This window comes from Perca flavescens, chromosome 5 (genome assembly GCF_004354835.1).
Source record: "Perca flavescens isolate YP-PL-M2 chromosome 5, PFLA_1.0, whole genome shotgun sequence".
Taxonomy (NCBI): domain Eukaryota; kingdom Metazoa; phylum Chordata; class Actinopteri; order Perciformes; family Percidae; genus Perca; species Perca flavescens.
The window spans coordinates 33,784,706-33,807,943 of NC_041335.1; the positions used below are offsets into that span (position 1 = coordinate 33,784,706).

The 23,238-nt window shown below is 42.2% G+C and overlaps 2 protein-coding genes across 2 annotated transcripts in view; one reads left to right on the top strand and one right to left on the bottom strand.

Annotated features, from left to right (window-relative positions):
• The window catches only part of snx2 (sorting nexin 2), a 32,794-nt gene extending 25,824 nt beyond the window's left edge, over window positions 1-6,970 (bottom strand). Inside the window, exon 1 of the mRNA XM_028578136.1 lies at window positions 6,641-6,970. Coding sequence (XP_028433937.1) covers window positions 6,641-6,739 — 99 coding nt within the window. The 5' untranslated portion in view covers window positions 6,740-6,970. The remainder of the gene's footprint in view (window positions 1-6,640) is intronic.
• Window positions 6,971-7,465: 495 nt separating this feature from the next.
• rnf214 (ring finger protein 214) lies at window positions 7,466-13,682 on the top strand. The gene is made up of 6 exons (XM_028578154.1): window positions 7,466-7,888; window positions 8,816-9,045; window positions 9,170-9,303; window positions 10,248-10,476; window positions 10,570-10,779; window positions 12,809-13,682. The coding sequence occupies exons 1-6, from the start codon at window positions 7,768-7,770 to the stop codon at window positions 13,559-13,561; spliced, it is 1,677 nt and encodes a 558-aa protein (XP_028433955.1). The 5' UTR covers window positions 7,466-7,767; the 3' UTR covers window positions 13,562-13,682.
• Window positions 13,683-23,238: the final 9,556 nt, after the last annotated feature.

Below are 23,238 nucleotides of genomic sequence, written 5' to 3' on the forward strand. Positions count from 1 at the left end.
TTAGGGAAGGAGCGCAAATATTCCAGATAATGACAATATACTGATAATTAAAATGCAGTTTCAGAGTCTGTGGGGGCTTATTCCAGTTAAGTGAAACAGAAGGACTGTTTGCGTGATTAAAGTTGCAAACCACAGCACATTGTCCCCGATCGGCTGTCCAACTGGAAAACTACCGGACATATTTCCATGACATGTACTTATCACATTCATGCTTTAGTGCAGAAAAATGTCTGAATGGAAATGGTGGTGCATTGGCAGGCTGCTGCAGCTGCTACTACAGCAGAGAATTAACAGATTAGACTAACTCTCATTCAAAGTAGGAATTTTAGTTTATTTAAAGCAAATCTGTGATCAGTATTTATAGTAAGGCTGGTGCCTTCCAAAACAAAAGCCCTTTAATCCACAAGAAAGCTTTCTCATAACTAGCTTTGAGGACAATCATAGACATGTAGAAGAACTGCAAATTGCTCTACATCACTGTTCATAACAAACAATACACATATTTAAAGCTAACCATTATAGCAAACTCAAATAGCTAACACGAATAGAGCCCATCAACACCAACTGGGGAATTAGGGGCCAATTGAGGCTAACACAGTAAAATAACAGAATAAACTAGAAGGGCACTCAGAGAATGTAGACCTCCTCCAAGGCATGCCCTATTTTACAATCTTAATGCAGTGTGAATTTCCCGGTCGCAAAATTGTTTTTCTGAATTAATCCGACACTACATGAATGCAGCACGAACGCCTTATTTCATCTTATCAATCAATCTTATCAATGTTTACAAAAGTGAAAAATGATTTGTGTATCCACCCTGTGATTTGGAAAATGTAATCGGTTCTTCCTTGGCCCATGCTACACCCTTCCATGAAGTTTTATTGAAACAGGGCAAGTAGTGTTTCTTTAATCCTGCGGATAGATAGACAAACAGACCGATTCAAAAACATAACTCTTTGGCAGAGGTAATAACTTCAAGAAAACAACTTATGTTAGGTTAATTTACGCACACACTGTGGGAACAGACTTTTATCCTCTCAGAGAGCACTGAAAGTTTTTTTCTACATTGATTTGGTTTTTGTAACTCAAATATTGATGCTCATTATTAAATTTCAATAAGTGTGTCCGCACAGCAGGGGTCCAGAGGCAGAAGCTATAGCAGAACCACAGGGTTGTCGACTAAAACGTTCAACTAAAACGTTCAACTTTTGCTGCATATATATATATATATATATATATATATATATATATATATATATATATATATATATATATATATATATATATATATATATATATATATATATATATATATATATATATATATATATACATACACACACACACACACACACACACATACATACATACATACATATACATGCACACTCACATTCCTTGTTGACCACTTTGTTACATGATTGCTGCCATTTCTACGGTTTACAAGGCAATCACAAAGATGAAGGATACAATTATTGCAACTTTCCAAAGCAGTAAAATCCTGTTTTATAGGATTATAAACCTGTGAAGTGTTTCATCATCCGATAACCCTTCAAACTCCTTCAACTGGACATCCTGGATCATTTCTCATAATTTCATTTAGAAGCATGCCACCAACGCAGCCCCTATACGTCTTTAATGCAGTGCCAATGTTTTTCACTACACGACTGGAAAGGTGAAAGAACAGCTGAGAAGCACTTCTTTATATTCAAACTCCTGCAACAACTTCAGCTGACGTGCCCTTTAGCAAGGCACCACACCCCTGGCTGGTAAACAACACAAACACTGAAGAACATTCCTTCTCTGCTGCTCATCTGCATGTAGCAGTCAACAGATACTGAATCACATGTGCAGAGTGTGTTGCAACTTTATCTCTCTCTCTCTCACACACACTCACACACACAAACAAGAGTTTTATGCAAGTTTCTCTGGTCAGCTTCTGTGTGACAAGGGGGGGGAAACACTGAATGAAACACTCAATTGCTGCTTCAAAAACACATCTGAAGAGACAAACTCATAGACCCATTCACAGCTGGAGTCGAGGAAAAGAAGAGGAAGATGGAGAGATTTGAGCTGAGCGGATAGGAAAAGGAGAGGATACAGGGAGAGAGAAGAGGAAATGAGTGATGATAGAGTGGAGCTTCCCCCCTCTTTACTCAGCAAACACACAGAGAGGGGTCAGAGGAAACACTAAAACACACACACACACACACACACACACACACACACACAAAAATGAAGACAGATACCAGATTACATTATGCATCTCTTACTGACCCAATTGTACTTACAATGCAATGGTCAATTAATACAAATGTCTCAATTGCAAACAACCAGTACAACATCTAACCAAGAGTTCAATCGATCACTCAGGCCCAAGTGCAGAATTATGAACCAGTCTTACAGCAATTCATTAAAAGCCCTAATGTGTTAAAACACTGCTAGCTGCTAGCATGGCTCTCCGCAGGAAATAGCTTTGGGAAAAAGGGAACATGAGGACACTACAGAGGAAGTTCATGACAGAGCTGAATGATGCTGCTGACACTAACAAAACACAAAACTAACATGGGGCGCCCTGGTGCCTTATATGACCACACAATCACAGTAAAATGCAACAACAGTAGGGGTGGGAATCACCAGAGGCCTCACGATACGATATCATCACAATATTTATGTCACGATACGATATTGCGATTTTAAAGATTCTTTTTTGGGGGCATTTCCCTTTATTTGAAGTGGATAGACATGAAAGGGGGAGAGAGAGATGGGGGATGACATGCAGCAAAAGGCAGCAGGTCGGATTCGAACCCTGCACCGCTGCAGGACTCAGCCAACATGGGGCGAGCGCTCTTACTGGGTGAGCTAGAGGCCGCCACATTATTGCAATTTTAAACATATTGCAATCTTCTGCGATATATTGCAATTTATTACCTTTTCTCCAACTTCAAATTTTTCCCAAATTCAAACAATGTCCCCAAAAGGAATCTTTGTCAACATCGGTTTCATCTAAAAAGATACATTTCTCTGTTTGTTCATCTCACTTCTATTTTATTGCTGCAAAATGGGATTGTCAAGCAGACAAACTGACCAACACATATTTTTTTTTTTTTTTTATAAAAGATCGATACTTGGCGTCTTTGTATCGATACAGTATTGCCACAGAAAATATTGGGATACCATGCTGTATCAATTCTTCCCCCCCTCACCTATAAACAACAGCACTACAAGTCGAATCAACAGGTCTCCGAAACGGTTTCAACACAAAGTGAACATGATAACCTGAAGGAGGATTTATTGCAGGACTGTTGTATTATTACACTGCTTTAGTTTTAGCCAGGTGTACATAATAAAGTGGACACTGACTGTACATAGAAAGAGATTCAGAAGAGATTCTGCTTCATGATACTGCAAACTCAGACACTAAAGGAGGAAAAGGGAGAAGTCAAAGGTTATTTAACACTCCACTTGACCCCAGACCACCTTAGAAGTGTTGGTGACTGTATGTTTAACATCCGGCATTTGTTTATCAGTCCTTGTAAACACACACACACACACACACACACACACACACACACACACACACACACACACACACACACACACACACACACACACACACACACACACACACACACACACACACACACACACACACACACACACACACTTCTGCCATGTCAGCACTCAGGGATTTCATTCCTGGTGATGAGTGTCACAACAGCACTCTTTAATTGTGTGTGTGTGTGCGCGTGCGTGCGTGCGTGCGTGCGTGTCTCTGAGCTTAAGTTACAACACAGCTGAAGAAGCTACTTTTTAACTGAGAAACTGATAATGTGAGATGTTCACAGAAAAGAGGTCTCATTCCTCTTACACTCAAATCTTAAGAGGGTCAGTTCACCCAAAAAGACCTTTGGATTTATCACTAGCAGGATGTAGTTCTGGTTTAAAGGTGCCAACATCTTTCTCCTTGTAATGTGGTGAGCTGAACCAAACTTTTTTTTTTTATGTTGGTGGAAGTAATAAGTAAAAGTTCACTTTGAAATGCCTAAACCAATAAAACTTGACGAAAACTGTTGACGTTCAGAGCAGAGGCTGTGATATGAAGAAGAAAATGCAGCAGTAATCTCGTCCACTACCACAGTCCTACAAGAAGCCTGGTTAACTAGTATGAATGAACGACTGCAGTTAAAACATGTGTTATATATGTATGTGTTGCATTTATGGAGAAACATATACACGATGATCTTCAAGGGAACTTCTGATGTTATCGTCATGCTGGCTTACATTAAAACAGGTGCTGCTTTACTTATTTGGGTGTTGATCTACAACAAAACTTTTTAGCTTTCAATAGGATTTCGCTGTCATCCACAACTTTCTTATCATCTGCATATATTAATAGTGAGAGTAGATTCTGCCAAACTAAAAGGTCAGTATCTTGCTTTCTGTTAGTTGCACCAAATACCTTCTTCAATCTACATGTACAAACCCCAATTCCAATGAAGTTGGGACGTTGTGTAAAACGTAAATAAAAACAGAATACAATGATTAGCAAATCTTATTTCAACCTATATTTAATACACTACAAATACAAGATATTTAATGTTTAAACTGATTCATTGTTTTATTTTGCAAATATTCACTCATTTTTAATTTGATGCCTGCAACACGTTCCAAAAAAATCTGGGTGAGGGGCATGTTTACCACTGCGTTACATCACTTTTCCTTATAACAACACTCAACAAGTGTTTGGGAACTGAGGACACTGATCGTTACAGCTTTGCAGGTGGAATTCTTTCCCATTCTTTCTCGATTTACGACTTCAGTTGCTCAACAGTCCGGGGTCTCTGTTGTCGTATTTTGCGCTTCATACTGGCCACACGTTTTCACGCTGTTGTAACACGTGCATAATGTGGCTTGGCATTGTCCTGTTAAAATATGCAGCAACGTCCCTGAAAAAGACGTGGCTTGGATGGCAGCACACGTTGCTCCAAAACCTGTACGGACCTTTGAGCATTAATGGTGCCTTCACAGATGTGCACTTGCACATCTGTGAAGGCACCATTAATGCCATACCATGGGCACTAACACACTCCCATACCGTCACAGATGCTGTCTTTTGAACTTTGCGCTGATAACAATCTACTGTATGGCTTTCGCTTTGCACGGCAGAGTTTTAACTTGCACTTGCAGGTGTAGCGACGAACTGTGTTAACTGACAATGGTTTTCCCAAGTGTTCCTGAGCCCACGTGGTAACATCCTTTACACAATGATGTCGGTTTTTAATGCAGTGCCGCCTGAGGCATCGAAGGTCACGGGCATTCAATGTCGGTTTTCGGCCTTGCCGCTTACTTGTAGAGCTTTCTCCAGATTCTCTGAATCTTTTGATATTATGGACCGTAGATGATGAAATCCCTAAATTCCTTGCAATTGTACGTTGAGAAATATTGTTCTTAAACCGTTGGACTATTTGCTCACGCAGCTGTTCACAAAGTGGTGAACCTCACCCCCATCCTTGCTTGTGAATGATTGAGCCTTATGGGGGATGCTCCTTTTATACCCAATCATGACACTCACCTGTTTCCAATTAACCTGTTCACCTGTGGAATGTTACAAACAGGTGTTTTTTGAGCATTCCTCAACTTTCCCCAGTCTTTTGTTGCTCCTGTCCCAGCTTTTTTGGAACATTTGTATCATGCTGTAAATGTGTTCTCTGCACTCTGTGGAAATATGTTGAGAATTATCGGTAACATGCAATTTCTTGTGTCAACACAATTGGCCAATAAAGTTGATTTGGATTCAATGTATTTTCCTTATACAATGTGTAATCATTGTTTCTGAGAAGCTGAAACATGTCCCTGAGGTTTTCTATCCATATTCTGAAAAAAAAAATAAACTAAATATTATGAACACCAGCCCACTCTAAATCCAATCCAGTACAACTACCCTGCCTGTGTTTAGTTTAATGTAGTTGTGTGCATCGCTGCATTTTACTGAAAGTTGCAGTTGACATTAACTCTTAATTTAGTAGTTTAAGAGCCATCCTAACACTGTGTTAAAAACCCTGTCAGGACACAACTACCTGCTGGATTACACCCTTTATTTTTCTGTGGCTTCCACCATGAAAGCATGATTTAGGATTAATTAAACTTCAAAACTTCAACCGGTGTCTTTCATTTATTCAAAAACACAACAAAGAAAGGGCTTTAATCTGCTGAACTGCACTCTTGATGTTTGTCCGTTTTTTTCAGTCTGCCCTGAATGCATCACCCCCACACCTGTGTGACTGTCATCTGACGGCGATCAAACACACCTATTGTGCGTTTTTTATCCGCGCCAATGACCCTACTGGGCTCCTGTAACTGGGGCTCTGAAGGCCACCGTTGGTGTTGTTACACACAGCGTTTCCAGTGCTGTATAAACGGATGTTTGCTGAATGATGACAGTGCAGTGATGAATAAAACAGAAGTTTCCGCGCACACACCAAACCCCATTCAAAAAATAACCGTTGTAAAAGGTCTCCTCCCTGCCTGCACCCTCTCCTCTAAGTTTCCATCTGTTGTCAGATGGAAAGCATCACGCCCTGCCTGCCAGAGAGCTCCCCTCGGCCTCCCTTCATCACCTCCTCCTCTTCCTCCTCACCTCTAGTGTGGCAGCCGGCTCCGGGAACAGGTCCTCCCCGTCCTCAAGCTCATGGAAGTCGGTGTGCTGCGGTGGAGGGTCCCTGGCTGTGTCCGCCATGGTCGCGTAGTTAACTGCGGTTGATAGTGACGATAGCTAACAGCTAGCTAACGGACACACATATACACACACACACACATACAGCGACAGACAGAAATCAGTCGACTGACAGAGCGAGGAGGGGAGGGGGGGGGAGTCAGGAGGTTTTCCCAGCTTTGTCATATGACCACAGGAGTCCTGGTGCGTCTGATGGGAGTCAGAGAGGAGGTCTCACTCTGCCGCGCTTTCCTGGCAACGCGAGTTTGACGACGACTCAGAGTACCTGCATAGAGCCGGGCACTCTTTATCAAGTAACCAAAATAAATCGATAAATACGGATGTGAATTGAATAATTTAGTGATTAATAATTAAATTATTAGATTAATTTAAGGCCAATTTGATTAAAGCAGAAGTCATATTATAAAAACAAAGCCACGTTTAAAATTTTCTCTACTCTTAAATTCACCATTCACAACACAAAATTGCCTATTATTTTAGGAAAATTACCTCAAGGGTGAAAGTAGCAAAATTTGAAAAAAATCGAAGTGATCAAATTAAATTTGTATCTTATAAAAACTCTAACTTGGTGTAATAGGCTATACTAAGAAGTAAAACACGCTAAAGTAGGTCTACATAAATCAATAGATTTAATACTATAGTTCAATACTTCAGTCTCATTCACCCTAGCTATTTTATTTTAGAATTTATCTTATTTTGGGGGTGTAGCTATATATTAACATCGTTTTTTGAAGCAAAGAAAAAAAAAACTATAGACGATCTTTGTGTGGTTTCAGCCGGATCATATTCAGCGACACACACACTTTTACGTTTCCGCGTAGCTAGTTAACTAGCAAATCAACGGCGGTGGCAGTTGTAAACTAGAGTTGAGCAACCGCTAATACCGCAAAAATGTTAGGTTAAATAACTTTTCTGATGCTGAGAGTTCCCGTTTCCGTCACCGGGCAGCCGTTTAGCTAACACGTGGTGTTTATATCGGCTCTGATAGGCAGCGGATTACTTCCTGTTTCATTTGTGTACTTTATGGTAGCATGGCTGCTAGCGGGGAAACAGCGAACATGCCATCGGAACAAGAAAAGCATGAAGTCCGAAATATAACTCAGGAGGAGGAGGAGGTCCTGGAGCTAGCGTTAGCAAACATGACCGTGGAAGGTAACAGCATGTCGGTGTTTATAAAGGGAGTAACAGTGGTTAAAGTACTAATACCACACTGCAAAGATACTTTGTCACAAGTAAAAGTCCTGCACTCAACATTTTACCTAGGTAAAAGTACAAAAAGCATCATCATGACTGTTGTAACGGCCGGAAGGATCCCGTTGTGTTGACCTTTCTGCACGGCAGTGCAAAGCATCATGGGACTAGGTTATTAGTGTAGTTTAAGTGTGTAAATGAGGTTCTGTTAGTGTTTTTGTTGTGCATTAACGTTACCTAGGTTTTAGTCTTGATAATGTGTGTTTTTTTTGTTTTTTTTTATAAACATTGTTGGGTTACCATGACTGAGACACTGGGGCAGGTTGATGACGTTTGTGTATCGAGTGTTTGAAGGGGTTGGGTAAACTTCCACAGAGTTCTCCATCTCTTGTGCTTTGACTGAGTCCACGCAGTTCGCTACAGTATCAAAAGATACGTATTACCACAGAGTGGTGGTGGATTACAATTACTAAAGTAAAGGATCCGAATATTCCTTCCACTGCTGATAGTACCTCATCAATTATTTGTTGAATATGTCCAATAAATGTAGTGGAGTAGAAGTAAAAAGTAGAATGAAAAGAAAACACTCGAGTAAAGTACAAGTACCTAAAATTTGTACTTAAGTACAGTACTTGAGTAAAAGTAGTTCATATCTCCATATTGTTTGAAGTTCCGAGTTCGAACAGGTTCTCGATGCCCAATCCTACCGATAGGTGAACGTGTCGAATAGCGGCTGAAACCGATGAATCCGTAATGCCCGTGAGCCTCAGTGGCAGCTCCGGTGGGAAGAATCCAGCCGGTCTTCAAATCGTTGCGGTGTTTTCCCGATGTCCCCTCTTTGTTTACTGACAGAGACGTTTGTCTCGTTGGTTCGGTTCCCTGTCCCAGAGCTGCTGCAGAAGATGCAGGCCGTGCAGACGGACCGCGCGACCGAGGACTGCGGCGTCAACACGGACGCCGACTGGGAAAGTCAGGTGGCGGCCATGTTGGAGTACAGCTCCAGCCTGACGGAGCAGTACGACACTCTGATGAAGCAGCAGGACGAGGAAGGGGTGGCACACGAGAAACACAAACAACAAGTGCAGAAAAGGAAGGAGGAGGCCACGCGCCAGTACCAGGTGGGACCGCGTGCCGGTACTCTGTGGAGTTGTTGTCGTTGTTGTTGTTGTTGTTGTTGTTGTTGTTGTTGTGGCCTTTTTAACAGAAGTGTATTCCACAACCCCACTGTGACTGTGTTTTCAGGCTCTTATGGACAAACTGGAGTCTCTGCGAGTTAAACTGCAGCTCAACAACTCCAAAGCCACCAGGAAGAACTTCTTAGCCAAGAAACAGGAAATGATGTCGGAGAAGAACCGAGCAGAGGAGGAGAGGAACAGGTACAGACCAAGAACACAGTGATGAATGAAAACGCAAAGGAAGGTGGTGTTTGATTCCAATAATATCTTTTCATTATGTGACTTTTGGAGCGCTTTTCTACACTCGACCCTAAACTGTGAACAGAAGGGACGCAACTGAAGCCAGCCTTTATTTACACCAGATATTAAAAAATTACATCAAGCAACAAGTTAGCCATAGGGGAGTACTCTGTGTACTTTGTGTGTCTGCAGCTGCTTCAAGATAAAAGCCTTCCAGAAGTGGCAATAAACATTGTGCCCCTTAAATACGTTAGAGATACTAGATGCTACGAATGTTCCTAACGTCTAATTTCCGTGACATTTAAACAGAACTTTAAACGTGGGCGAGTCTAAAAGGTCCCATGACATGGTGCTCTTTGGATGCTTATAGATAGATAGATAGATAGATAGATGCTAATACTGTATCTGAAGTCTCTTTTATATAGACCTTAGTGGTCCCCTAATACTGTATCTGAAGTCTCTTTTATATAGACCTTAGTGGTCCCCTAATACTGTATCTGAAGTTTCTTTTATATAGGCCTTAGTGGTCCCCTAATACTGTATCTGAAGTTTCTTTTATATAGACCTTAGTGGTCCCCTAATACTGTATCTGAAGGTGGAGAGTGGGGGTGTGGCCTTGACCAACTGCCACTTTGCTCGTTTGAAAGCCATGATGTCTCTCTCTCTCTCTCATGGGTGGGCCAAATTCTCTGGGCGGGCAAACCAGAGAAAGGGGAGGTAACCTTGCTCCTTATGACCTCATAAGGAGAAGATTCCAGATCGGCCCATCTGAGCTTTCATTTTCTCAAAGGCAGAGCAGGATACCCAGGGCTCGGTTTACACCTATCACCATTTCTAGCCACTGGGGGACCATAGGCAGGCTGGGGGAAACGCATATTAATGTTAAAAAACATTAATTTTTTAAGGCTGTCCAAGGAGCTGGAGGAAAGTGAGAGAAAGCTAACGGCTCTCACGGAGGAGCAGAGCGAGGAGCAGCGGCGGTGGCAGGAGGAGCTGGACGAGCTGAGGCAGGACATGGAGCGAGTGCGGAAGGAGGCGCAGCAGGCCGAGCTGCAGGCCTTGCAGGACGAGATCGCCGCCGTGGACAGGCAGAGGGACGTCGCCATGGCTCGCGTCGAGACCTGGCTGAGAGAGGTACAGGCGTCCGCGTCCATCTAAACCCCGTGGTATGAAAACAAATGGTAGACATGCACGTAACTGTCCCGACTTTGTCCCACCTTGTCCCAGGTGGGTCAGTACCTGAACACGCTCAGGGTGGAGTTCCCGCACCAGTACCCTCAGGAGAGACAGAAGTGGGAGAAGAACGAAGCTCTGGTCCGGAAGAACCAGGCCGACCTCCAGAGCCGCTTCCAGGAGGTTCTGCAGCAGCTCAAGCAGGGTCGAGAGTTAGAGTCCCTCCCCAGGATCAACTTGCCGTCTCTGCCGCAGATCCCCATGGTAAGCACTAGAGCCCCACCGAAATATCAGCGGGCCGAATAAATAAATAATGAAAAGAAAAATAAAGGAAAAAGAGACGGTGATGCACAGAGCCCTTCAGTTTACAACCTTGCCTATATGTAGGTACAGTATTCTATCAAAATGTATCCATCGGTCATGTTTTCTAGTTGGATGCTATGTTTATGAGCCGGAACGCCATTAAATGTCCAAAGTGTACGAATGATACTTCCCCCATTCAAGTTGTACTCCCCCACTTTATCAAGCAACCTATAGGCAGACTGATCTCATGAATTGGCGTACGTATAAAACGCCAATTTGTATTCCGTTTTTGCGTGTTATCAAGACGCATAATTGCATATTTGCGTGTATATCGACGCAAATCGGCCGCCATAGACCTACGTTGCGAGTAAATTTCCGCCGTAGCGAGTAGTAGAAAGAAACGGGGGATTTTGTAAAAGGTAGGTTGGGTTGGCGGATGGGTAAAACAGACCCGGGTTCGTGTCCTGCGTGTGGCAATTTTTCAGCCGTTTTTTTTGGTTTTTGTTTTAATAAGCCTTACCCAATGTTTCTTTCCTAAACCCAACCATTTATTGTTCTCCTAAGTGTGTTTTTGTCACCGTTTTGTTACTAAAGCCTTTCCCTGTGTTCTTTTCCTAAACCCAACCTTTATTTATTTATTTATTTATTTATTTATTTATTTATTTATTACTAGGGTACCACTTTTGTCCCGACACTTCCAGCATTCCAGGTTATCAACCAAACCAACCTTATGCAGCCTGGATGGTGACATATTGTACATTTTAAAAGCCTTGTAAAAACATGCAATTGTGCTCTGAATATTTCACTCCGTGCAGGCAGGATGTAGCTTTACGGAATCATTGGAGTGAGCAGATTCAGAAGTGTATTCTGGTATTATATAGTGCATACAGTAGGGTTGGCGAATATGATGACATACACCCCTGAGACAATATACCGTATTTTCCGGACTATAAGTCGCACCGGACTATAAGTCGCATTTATTTAGAATTTTTTTTTTTTTTCTTCATCTGTCAACTACACAATAGCACACAGATCAACAGGCTGAATACGGTAGGTGTCCGGTATGTTACCGTAACACATTAACAGTTATTGAACTATACAATAGCACACAGAACAACTACGATACCAGGGCGTGGAGCATGGAGGTATTAAAAGGCGTGGAGACGTAGCTGCACCGTTGACCAGCCCCTCCAGACTCCTTCCTCCAGCTCTGGCCATCTCGCTTTCAGCCCGCGATTAGCCGATTAGCTTTCTTTGTTTTCTTCATTGCAGTAAGAGTCACCTTTTCACCAGTCCCTCACAAGTTTCTCTCATTTCAAACTTTCTTTCTGCTGCTCGATTACCGTTTTCGGCTGCATATTTTACTACCTGCAGTTTATCTCTTTTCTTTCTCAGTTGTCTTTAGTAGCAGCATTCTAGTTGTCACAAGCCTAGAGCGCCCTCTCGCGGGTGTAGACGGTAATGTTTTCAGTATCAATTAACATTTAAAAACATGTTAAATTATATATATTTTGATATATAAGTCGCACCTGACTATAAGTCGCAGGACCAGCCAAAGTAGGAAAAAAAGTGCGACTTATAGTCCGGAAAATACAGTACATTTGTCAACCGAAGTCGCAATAGCTACTGTTAATGCTTGCTCTTGAGGGAATTACTGTAATTGTTGGGGCTTTGTAAATTATAGAGTGTGGTCTAGACCCACTCTATTTGTAAAGTGTCTCGAGATAACTCTGTTATGATTTGATACTATAAATAAAATTGAATTGAACCGTCATGTCTTTTAAACCGTGGTAGCTTTATCTTCAATATCTCTGATTGTTACGTAACATTAACTCGACAGAGCCTTTAGTTGAGAGTGACTATGGTCCTTCAACATCTGTTACAACTACAAGGATACGTCAATTAATCAATAAAAGTTACTTGAGGGGAGCTCAGGTGGAGGAATATCAGCGTTCAAGGGCTTGAACTTATTTTCTCTCTCCTCCCACAGGCTGATCTGAAATTCAACCAGGTGATGCAATCACTGGTCCGTCCCCAGTTCCTGCCCCCACATCTTCCAATCCCTCCCCAGAGACACCCCCCCTATTACCAGTACCAGCCCCCTCACCATCCCCAGTACCGTCCCCGCTACCACCACCCGCCACCCCAACACCAGTTCCAGCCCCCTTTCCCACCCCAGCACCAGCCTCACCACCTGCCTCCGCCTCATTTCCAGCCCAACATCAGACCTCCAATAAGGGTGACTCCCCCTCCCAGTCTCTCCCCGTCCCCTCCCGTAGTTCCCTCCCCGCCTCCCGCCGCCTCTGCCACATCCGCCCCCGCCGGCAAACTTGACAAAGTCCTGGAGAAGCTCGGGACTCGTTTCCCACAATGCAACAGGGCTCAGCTGACGTTGCTGCTCCAGCAGGTAAAGAGCTCCCGCGGCACGCTGGCCGGCATGTCCATGGAAGAAGTCATCGAGCAGGTGGGCTTCAAGCTGGCCCAGAACGAGAGGTCGGCCCCGGGGCCCATCAGCCGGCCCGCGCACCCGGGCCCCATCCAGAGGCCGACGCCTCCCGCGCAGAGAGCGGCGGCGGCGGCAGGTGCTGTTGGGGCCCGTAAACTTTGCCTGATGTGTCAGAACCACGTGGATCCAGACAGCCGCCACCCACTGAGCTGCTCCCACACCATCCACAAAGACTGCATCAGAGTCTGGCTGCAGTCCAGCAAGAACAACTCCTGCCCCTTCTGCCCGGGGAAGTGACGCAGGAAACTCAACCAGACTCGAATTAGTGCCAAAAAAATCACTTTGATATGTTCAACAGATGTGGTTTTTCATTCAATGTTTTTGTTTTGTTTTAAAATACAACCTACAGTAAAGATAATTAAAGACTACATATGATTTGTCATGCCCGCAACACGCAGCAGTTAACATCGTTGGGAAACAATAACCTCAGTGATACTTCAAGATCAATACCTTAGTTTGAGAAATATAGTTTTTCTACAATGCTTTTTGTTAAACAAAATCAATCTTCTCAATGCACCAGTTCTTGTTGCTTGTCTTATCACATGCCACCAAACAATAGGTTTGCCAAAATAAAAATTTTTGAAATTGGGGGAAAAAATGATAAAAACGTAATACTACTTGACCGTTTTTGAGAGAAGCGTTGAGGTTTTATTTCCCGGCCTAATGCTAATTATGACATGCTAATACCATGTTATCATGCTAAACTTTTACCATGTGCAATGGTGAATGTAACTAAGTAAATTTACTCAAGTACTGTACTTAAAGCTCTAGTGCGTTTAACTTTTTGATGTTAATGAACGGCCGTTACATTCAAGCCATTGCCAAATGAGTTGCTACAAAGCTAATTAAGACTATCAGCTCCACACAACTCTCTCTCTGTGTGTGTGTGTGTGTGTGTGTGTGTGTGTGTGTGTGTGTGTGTGTGTGTGTGTGTGTGTGTGTGTGTGTGTGTGTGTGTGTGTGTGTCACGGACGGCTTGTATCACGTGGACGCTCTGACAATTTTGACATTACTTAGAATTCTTCAAGGGGGCGACAGAAACTACGCACTATACCTTTTAATAATAACTTTTATTTATGTAGGGGTGTATGGATGGAGGAGGTCGGAGAGGTACTGTGGGGCCAGGGCATGGAGGTATTTGTAGGTGAGAAGGAGGATTTTAAATGTGATGCAGGACTTAATTGGGAGCCAGTGAAGGTGGATGAGGGTTGGGGTGATGTGCTGCCAGGTCTTGGTGTAGGTGAGGACCCTGGCGGCAGAGTTTTGGACATACTGGAGCCTGTCTAGGGTTTTGCAGGGGAGCCCAGACAGGACTCCATCAGAGTAATCCAAACGGGAGGTTATGAAAGCATGAATGAGGGTTTCTGCCACGGAGTCAGAAAGTGATGGTTGAAGTCTGGAGATGTTTTTGAGATGAAAAAAGGCTGATTTGGTGATGGATCTGATGGGAGTATCGAAACAGAAGGTGGCGTCCAGGATTACACCAAGGTTGCAGACCTCAGAAGATGGGCAGATGGCGCACCCATCAACATCCAGGATGAGATCTCCAACCTTCTGGAGCAGCACCTTGGGGGGCCACAACCAAGAGCTCTGTTTTATTGCTGTTCAGTTTGCGTAGGTAGGTTAACATCCATGCTTTGATTCTGGGTTGGTTTTGCTGGTTGCCGATAAGGGTGGTGTAATAATTGGTCTGGCTTGGTTTACTGTAGTGTCATGTAAAACCTAATTTTGCCAGGTTTCAGTTAAGCAGATAAAGTCTATTTTATTTTCTGTAACGATGTCATGAATAAGAAGTGCTTTGTTGTTAATGTAGCGGGCATTTAAAGGGATAGTTCCTCCCCAAAAATCAAAAATACATACTTACCTGTAGTGCTGTTCATCAGTCCAGATTGTTTTAGTGCGAGTTGCCCAATGTTGGAGATATCGGCTGTTAAGATGTCCTCCTTCTCTCCAATATAATGAAACTAGATGGCACATGGCTTGTGGTGCTCAAAGCGGCAATAGAATACATTAAAACCCTCAACAGCAATGTCTCTTGCCAGAAATCATGACCTTGTTACTCAAGATAAGCCACACACCTGATGGTGAGCAGTTTCACGAGGGAACTATTTTCTACTGAACTACATCCGCCAACCAAATCCCCACACAGAAGAAAGCATACTCGTAAAAAGCGCTGTTGTAAACATTAATCCTCCTCGGCTGAGCTGTGACGTTAGCTAGCTCAGGTGAGCTAGCGGTATCAGTTAGCAGTAAACTAATGTCCACAAGCTTCCTTCTGCAGGGTGATATGGTTTGCGGGTGTAGTTCAGTAGAAAGAAAATAGTTCTTACATGAAACTGCCCACAACAGGTGTGTGGATTAGCTTAAGTAACCGGGGTCATGATTTCTGGAAATGGACATTGCTGTTAAGTTTTTCAAAAAACATTTTTTGGAGTTTTAAGCACCACAAGCCGAGTGCCATCTAGTTCCATTATATTGGAGAGAATGCAGACATCTCTACGGCCGATATCTCCAACATTGGGCAACTCACACCAAAACAATCTAGATTGATAAATAGCACTACAGGTAAAAGATAAAATATGTATTTTTGATTTTTGGTGGGATCTATCCCTTTAAGTGTTTTTATTTTGGCTACAGTTTATTATAGACTTATTATAGGAGCTAAAGTTGGGAAACAAAAATGACACCATCGCCAAAAGTTAAGCCATATGTATTAACACAGCCAAAGTTATCAAAAATATGGAAAATTTAAAAGCTAAAATGTCCCTAGTGATGCACAAGGGTAAACCTTGTATTAACAGTAGACAGGAGGCTTCTTACTGAAATATGACCAATTATACAGTACGTAGTAATAATAATAGACTGTCTGACGTGACGAGCTAAATTAAGGCCCTGGCTGCCCCGTTGCACTTACAGTACACACTTCACTGTAAGTACACACTATGAAAGCACACGTACAAGCACTCAGATGGAGGTATCAGCCCATAAACACTCCAAGAAACAACCTATTGCCTTTCAAAGATTCCCCTTCGAAGACAAACACACACATGCACACACTCTCACATTCTCTCTCCCCGTGGACATCCCAGTCAGCCTTAATGGGAGCGCTGGGCGGTCGATGGGTGAGGTTACAGGAGCCATCGCTTCCCAATAAATATCATAACACACACACACGCTGCTGAAAATGTGTCTATCTGCAGTCGTCCTGTGTGTGAAATAATGATAATGAGTGTGTGTATTGGTGGACTGCTTCCTGTTTACTGTCTGAACGTCCATCTTTCCTCTAACAAACCCTCTCTCCCTCTCTCTCAGTTTGAAAGGTTAGTCTCTCGGCCCGGCTCGGAGCGATTTTACAGGCAGCAGTGCCGATAAAAGCTGCTCGTCTCCCAGTAAAGCTGCTGTAATGAATGAAGAACGCCGCAGAGAATAAAGACAAAACGCTGCCCAGGAGACGAGGAGGATTCAGTCCTGAGAGAGAGGAGGCGTTGGCTCTCTGAAGAAACAAACTCAGAATTCAGATAAAAACACTGGAATAAACATTGATAATTGAAAAAGAGCAGAAAATAAAATAAGCAAAAAAATGAATTCTGCATGACAAATCCAGACAAAGTTTAGGATTTTTCAATAATTAAGTTGTGTAAAGCTGCGGGTCAGTAACAGACAAATATGTTTCTGGGTTTTATCAACCCTCTGTAGTCATTTAACTTTCAAATGAGGTCGCGCCCATTTAGGAAACAGGAAACACGACAATGTATAAAAGGCTCCATTACCTTGTAACTCACGTTATGGCAAAGGGGGTGAGCTTCGCTTCAGAACTCGAACCTCCAATGGCGCCATTTTGTTGCTACCTGGCCATCACCTCCCGTTAGCATTCCACTGACTAGCATTCATTTTGGCCTCACTTGACTGCGAATAACTTTACATCTGAAGCGTTTAAAGAATCTATTTGTCCATTGTTTAATTCTAAAGAAACACGACAATGTATAAAAGGCTCCATACCTTGTACCTCACGTTATAGCTCAATAGCAGACGTTTTTGTAAAAATAGGCTAACGTGTGTCACATATCCATTGTGTCACATAGTAGAGGAATTACCGTATATTACAGGATAAGCTTGCAGGCAGTTTCGACTTACATGAGCTGTTTAGGATTAATTACTAATGTTAACTAGCATTTTAGTTAGCAATAGCCTGTGCCTATGTTATCTCCTTACATATACCTACACTCTCCGTCTCTGTAAGATTGGAAATGATTGAGATTTCTCTTGTCACAGCTACCAGAAGACTTACAACTTTCAGACACGTTGCTCACGTCACATTTACGTTGTCTCTGTCAGTTGGAGGCTGCGCAGTAAAGCAAGAGATCACCGGAAAAGGGACTTCTAATATCCTTCACTGGTCTCTGTCCAGAGCAACGGGGTCTGTTGGTCCCCTTATATACTGTCTATGGTTATGGCTCCGTAGCAGACGGTTTTATAAAAATAGGCTAACGATTGTGTCATAACCAAGCGACTTACTGTTGCACCGTAGATAAATTACCGTATAGTACAGGAGAAGCTTGCAGGCAGTTTGGATTTACATTACCTGCTTAAGTTTAATTACTAATGTTAACTAGCATTTTAGTTAGCAATAATTAGCCTGTGCTTATGTTATCTCCTTACATATACCTACACTCTCCGTCTCTGTAAGATTGGGAATGATTGAGATTTCTCTTGGCACAGCTACCAGAAGACTTACAACTTTCAGACAGGTCACATCTACGTCTTCAAGCTCAGTTGGAGGCTGCGCAGTAACGCTCAGCCCTCATCGGAAAAGTGACTTCACTGGTCAACGTCAAAGTACATGGCGTCGCTGTGTCCATTCTTTTACTGTCTATGGTCTTTAGTTATAGAGAATCTTTGGAAAAAAACTAGTTGGCTGCCTTAGTCATGCTGCTAATGTGGCTTAAATGTCTTTAAATTAGTAACGCTGTTATTAAGCATCTTCATTTGTCTCAGGATGTGAGCTATGAAAATCTTTCCGTCCCTCAGCAGAGGCCAGAGAGAGCAAATTATTTAAAATGAAATTAAATGTTTGAAATTACATTTAAAGCTCCTTTGACATTTTGACCCTAAATGATCTGCTGTGTACCACCAGAGTGTCCCGTTAAAGATGGTCTGTATTGGTTTAAAACTACTTTTGTCTCCTCTGTAGCCTCACTGAATGTCTTTTTTTGTTTGTTTGGCTGGTGGTATAAATCCGGAGAGGCGCGTCTCCAGGGTTCGGGGGTATTAGTGATGGTCTGCTGTGTCTCCAGTGGATCCTGTGACAGCTCTAATGTCGGTGTGATTTACAGACCGCTGGACAAACAAGCATCATTACCGCAGCCTGTAAAGGTGGGCCTGACCAACTGTTCCCAAAGTGGGGTCTGGGGACCCTGAGGGCCCCTCAAGAGGTTCCCGGGGGACCCCTCAGCGAAATGAGAGGGTTTTATTTGACTATTATTTCATTCAGGACGAGATAACAAAATGAGCGATCAGAGGTTTGAGTCTCAAAACAGACCAAATCCTCTCTGCTCCCAAACTGCTCCTTTATGACACAAGGCTCCATGCTGTGATCGTTACTGTCTATTTAAAGGAAAAACACATCCTCAAAAAACAGCTGGTGGTGATTTGGCATATCAGCTTTTTTTTTTTTACTTTTATCAAGTAATTTCTGTTATTGAGTGACAAAAAGTTTCTCAGTGCAGGAACATTATTATTTCAACCTTTCCACTAAAAATCTAGTTTTCTTTTTCTAGATTCAGTAAAGCAAACCTGCATTATTCTTTCTTGTTTCAGGATTTTTTTTAAAACGTGTTTTAGGAAATAATGTTTTGATTCTAGACAGAAATGATTTCATAAGACTGAGATTTTTCTGGCAATGTTGTGACATTAGAGCAATTCCTTTTCACAAAACTTAAAAGAAAAGGTTTTAAGTCAAATTAGAATATTTAATTCAGCTGCAGCTGGCAAGCCAAAAAAGGCAAAAGCAAACATTTTATTATTGTAATTATATGGATGATACTTAGTTAACAACAAAACATATTTACATCTCATTCTGTTAATATAGTGGCAACAAATAAAATAAACTATACTCATCCCATGTTGTAAAAAGTGAGATTTCCATGTCTTTTTTTTAAATTATAAAGCAGGTTAGGGTAAATGCACGTATTCAGAAACCGTGCCTTTAAACGAGCCATCATGACTTCTGTACGGCTGTGATGTCACAGCTATACGATATATAGGTAGAAAGTGCCGCTACACTGTCGGGTTCAAGTCATTCCCCAGCTGCAATGTTTGTGTAAAGACGCTAATAGCACAGATGCGGAAGACCCGGAAATTCTGACCAATCAGAGCAGGCTGTGCTTTTTCAGAAAAGGGCCTTAAAGAGACAGGCGCTATAACAGAGCTTTTCAGACAGAGGGTGAATACAGGTATATTCAGACAGAGAGTATGAGAAAAATAATGCTTTTTTTTAAACATTAAAGCATGTAAACATGTTCTAGTAGGAAGCCAAATTACATGTATGAACCTGGAAATGAGCACCATATGGGAACTTTAAAATGAAATAGACTATTCTTCATTAGTGTCTGACTTTAGCTTTAAAACTAGAACACCAGTATCAGTATCCATCCACCTGAGGGGGGATTACAGAAAAGTGTGTGTTTGTGTCTGATTTTGCTGTGACCTTTGATAGAAATACAAAGTCAATGTTTGACATACTCAAAGTGTTTCTGTGTCTCACGTCAGAAATGTAAACTAGATGTTATTTCAGGTCTGTTTGAGAGAGAGAGAGGCAGCACTTTATCAAAGAACATCTCTGCTAAAGACCTCCTGCCACCACACAAACAACAACTTTTAAGGCATTGGGGAGAGTAAAAATCAATCATCTCTTTGAGTTTAACACTTGCGTGTTTCTGACATTTTCCAGAAACATTATCAACAGTCGTCCTTGTCTCCGGGGTCACAAACAAGGAAACTGAGCCCACTGTCAATTACAGAGGCAAATTAAAATAAGACACCAGTTTGCTGCCGGTTATTCATGATGTGTGCTCCCAGAGAGTCAGTCCTCCGGGGACAAATAGTCTGAAGGCCAAACAAACACTTTAACAAGGTACCGCTGTTGTTTTCATGCTCAGAATCAACAAATCGACTGCGTGACAGAAGAGCTAAATGCCAAACGGCTGCTGAAGAGCAGAACTGCTGCTGGAGGTCTGTTTGTTTGGTTTCTGCTGCAGCAGGTTAACAACTGCAATGCTGCCCCCTGCTGGCCCTGCAGGGCAACTACAGACACACATCTGAACTTCCATCGGGAAACATGTCATCTAATGCAGGGGTCTTCAGCGTTTTTTAGGCCAGGGACCCCTTAGCTCAAAGACAGACCGAGTAGGGACCCCCTACTGCATATATTGTATGTTACACTGGGCCGAAGGGATGAAAAAAATTTATATTATTTATACATCATGTTTTAATGTTAAACATACATGTGGAAGGCACAGTGAATCTTTAAGCCTAACTGTATGGCTATAGTAGCTACCTTACCTATAGTAAGCTTATCTTCAATGTGTCATTTTTTACAAATATTTTTTTTTCAAATACGGCAATATATCTTTGCTATTACGTAATATGTTAGATTCACGTCAATGTTTATTTTCAGACATATTTCATTTTTGATAAAAGAAACTTTCATAAAATATATTTTTTAAAGAATTTGGCAGCCCCCTTGCAGTAAGTCTGAGGACCCCCTAGGGGTCACGGACCCCCTGCTGAAGATCTCTGATCTAATGCAAGGGCGTAGGTTTTTTTTTTGGGGGGGGGTATACTGTATATACTCAGTACAGTATCAGTATCATGTCAGTACAAATGAAGAGAAATTTAAAATGACCATTCTCTGTACAGCACAGTATAACTGTCAATAGATGATCTGCTATGCAGTATACTCAATTAAAACGTAGGAAATCTTTTTTTAGCTCCCAACAAGTAAAAAAATATGCTTATGTTTTTTAGATTCACAAACAGCAAAGCTTTGTGAGAAGTGGACGTGGATCTTGGAACAGAAATTCAGAAACAGAAAGCTGGAGGCTGAAATAAAGAGTGGCTGTAATGTTTTATACATGTATGCAGGGGATGAAATCAGAAAGCTCTGGAAAGAAAATAAATGGACTTTTCCTTCACGTTGACGATAAACAGTTTTGTCTTTTCTGTCTTAAAGTTCACGGAGCTAAATCACTTTTAATCTAACTTCACCAGAAGGCCGTTTTCTCTGTTCATCTGCCAATATTACTGCTGAATTATAAATACTGTTTTCATAATATAAACACTGAACTTCACTAACAAGCAGAAATGTCACATTATAGGATAAACAACAGATCCAATAAAACCTGTTAATGGAATACATGATTGTGTTGTTGTCTTTGATATGGAAGCTGTGAGAGGCAAGTGAGAAAAAAATATTCTGGTGATCTTTTTTCTAAGTCTGATCGGAATAGTTTTCTCTCCTGTGTGTAGGACTAAAGAACAGTTGAAAAAAGAAAACTGAAACAGGAGGAAATAAAGGTTTTGTTGTTGTAATACTAATTTCAGATACAAGAGGGTGAAGTGCACCACCACCACCCCATGTTCTGTTATAAATATGACTAAAAGCATTCATGTTTTCAGGTGAGTTTTCCAGATAAATTAAAACTCACCTGGAATAAAACATGAATGCTTTACAACATGGGGGTGGCGGTGCACTTCAGCCTCTTGTGGCTGAAATGAGTGTTACATGTCGACAGACGTTCAACGCTTCATTCGAAAAACCTCAAAAGAAGTTCCGAATGTAAAAAAAAACATTCGTTACAGTCTTACCGTTTATGTTAAAAACTTTGCACGGCCAGGCTAGCAGCGTCAGAGACTGGGGAGTTGATTTCCCAATGCTGATGAATGATTCACAAGATGGCCGCAGAAATGCTCTTGCTAGCTGTAGTCTATACACACAACGTTATACTTCTGGGATGGCTCAGGTGCTGCCGAAAATTCTGCCGAAAGTCCCTCATTTAGGCCGGATGTCCGTTACCTTGGGCTTTCTGAAGATTATTTTTGGGGCATTTTTGGGCCTTTTTTTTTTTTTTTTTTTTTTACACAGGACAGATAAGACATGAAAGGGGAGAGAGCGAGGGAATGACATGCAGCAAAGAGCCACAAGTTAGAGTCGAACCCGCAGCCTCTGCGTCAAGGAGTAAACCTCTACATATGCGCGCCTGCTCTACCAACTGAGCTAACCCAGCCACAGCCTTGGGATTTCTTTGTGTTAGAATTTTAAACTCCGGTGGATTTCTGAGGACTATGGTTAACTGCTCCTCAGTTCTCTGCAGGGTAAATCCAGACAGCTAGCTAGACTATCTGTCCAATCGGAGTTTTCTGTTGCACGACTAAAACTACTTTTGAATGTTCCACCAAAACAAGTTCCTTCCCGAGGCTATTTTGCAGCGGCACCGTTGCTCCGTACAGCACCGCCCAAGACGAGTGCGATTCCTCCTCATCCCATCCCCTCTCCCTCCCTTCCGTGCTTCCGCGCACTAACCCCCCCCAACCCCCACCCCCAAATCCTTCTTGTCTCATATTGGCTGGAATGCTGGAAGACTGTTTGTTATGTTTGGTGGTGCAGGTTGGCCAGTTTGTTATTGTTGGCGTTTGTGGAGCCTGGGCTGTCTACAGAGACCGTAGCCTAAAAAATGGGTGACATCGCTTAGACTCCCTTTAAAAGTCAGTAAAATCCACACTGTGTGATGCCAACAGGTTGACATGTTTGCACGAAAGAAGACGGATAATGACTGAAGGACGCAGAGAAGATCTGGTGTTTGGAAGTTTTGGGCCGTGATGAAGAACACTGAAGGCCGAATTTGGTTTCTAGTAGG

Excerpts from the sequence above, each read along its gene's own strand:
- rnf214 (XM_028578154.1), top strand. The coding sequence starts at position 7,768 with ATGGCTGCTAGCGGGGAAACAGCGAACATGCCATCGGAACAAGAAAAG. Across the intron at positions 9,046-9,169 it reads AGGCCACGCGCCAGTACCAG|GCTCTTATGGACAAACTGGA; the intron begins GTGGGACCGCGT and ends CTGTGTTTTCAG. Across the intron at positions 9,304-10,247 it reads GCAGAGGAGGAGAGGAACAG|GCTGTCCAAGGAGCTGGAGG; the intron begins GTACAGACCAAG and ends TAATTTTTTAAG.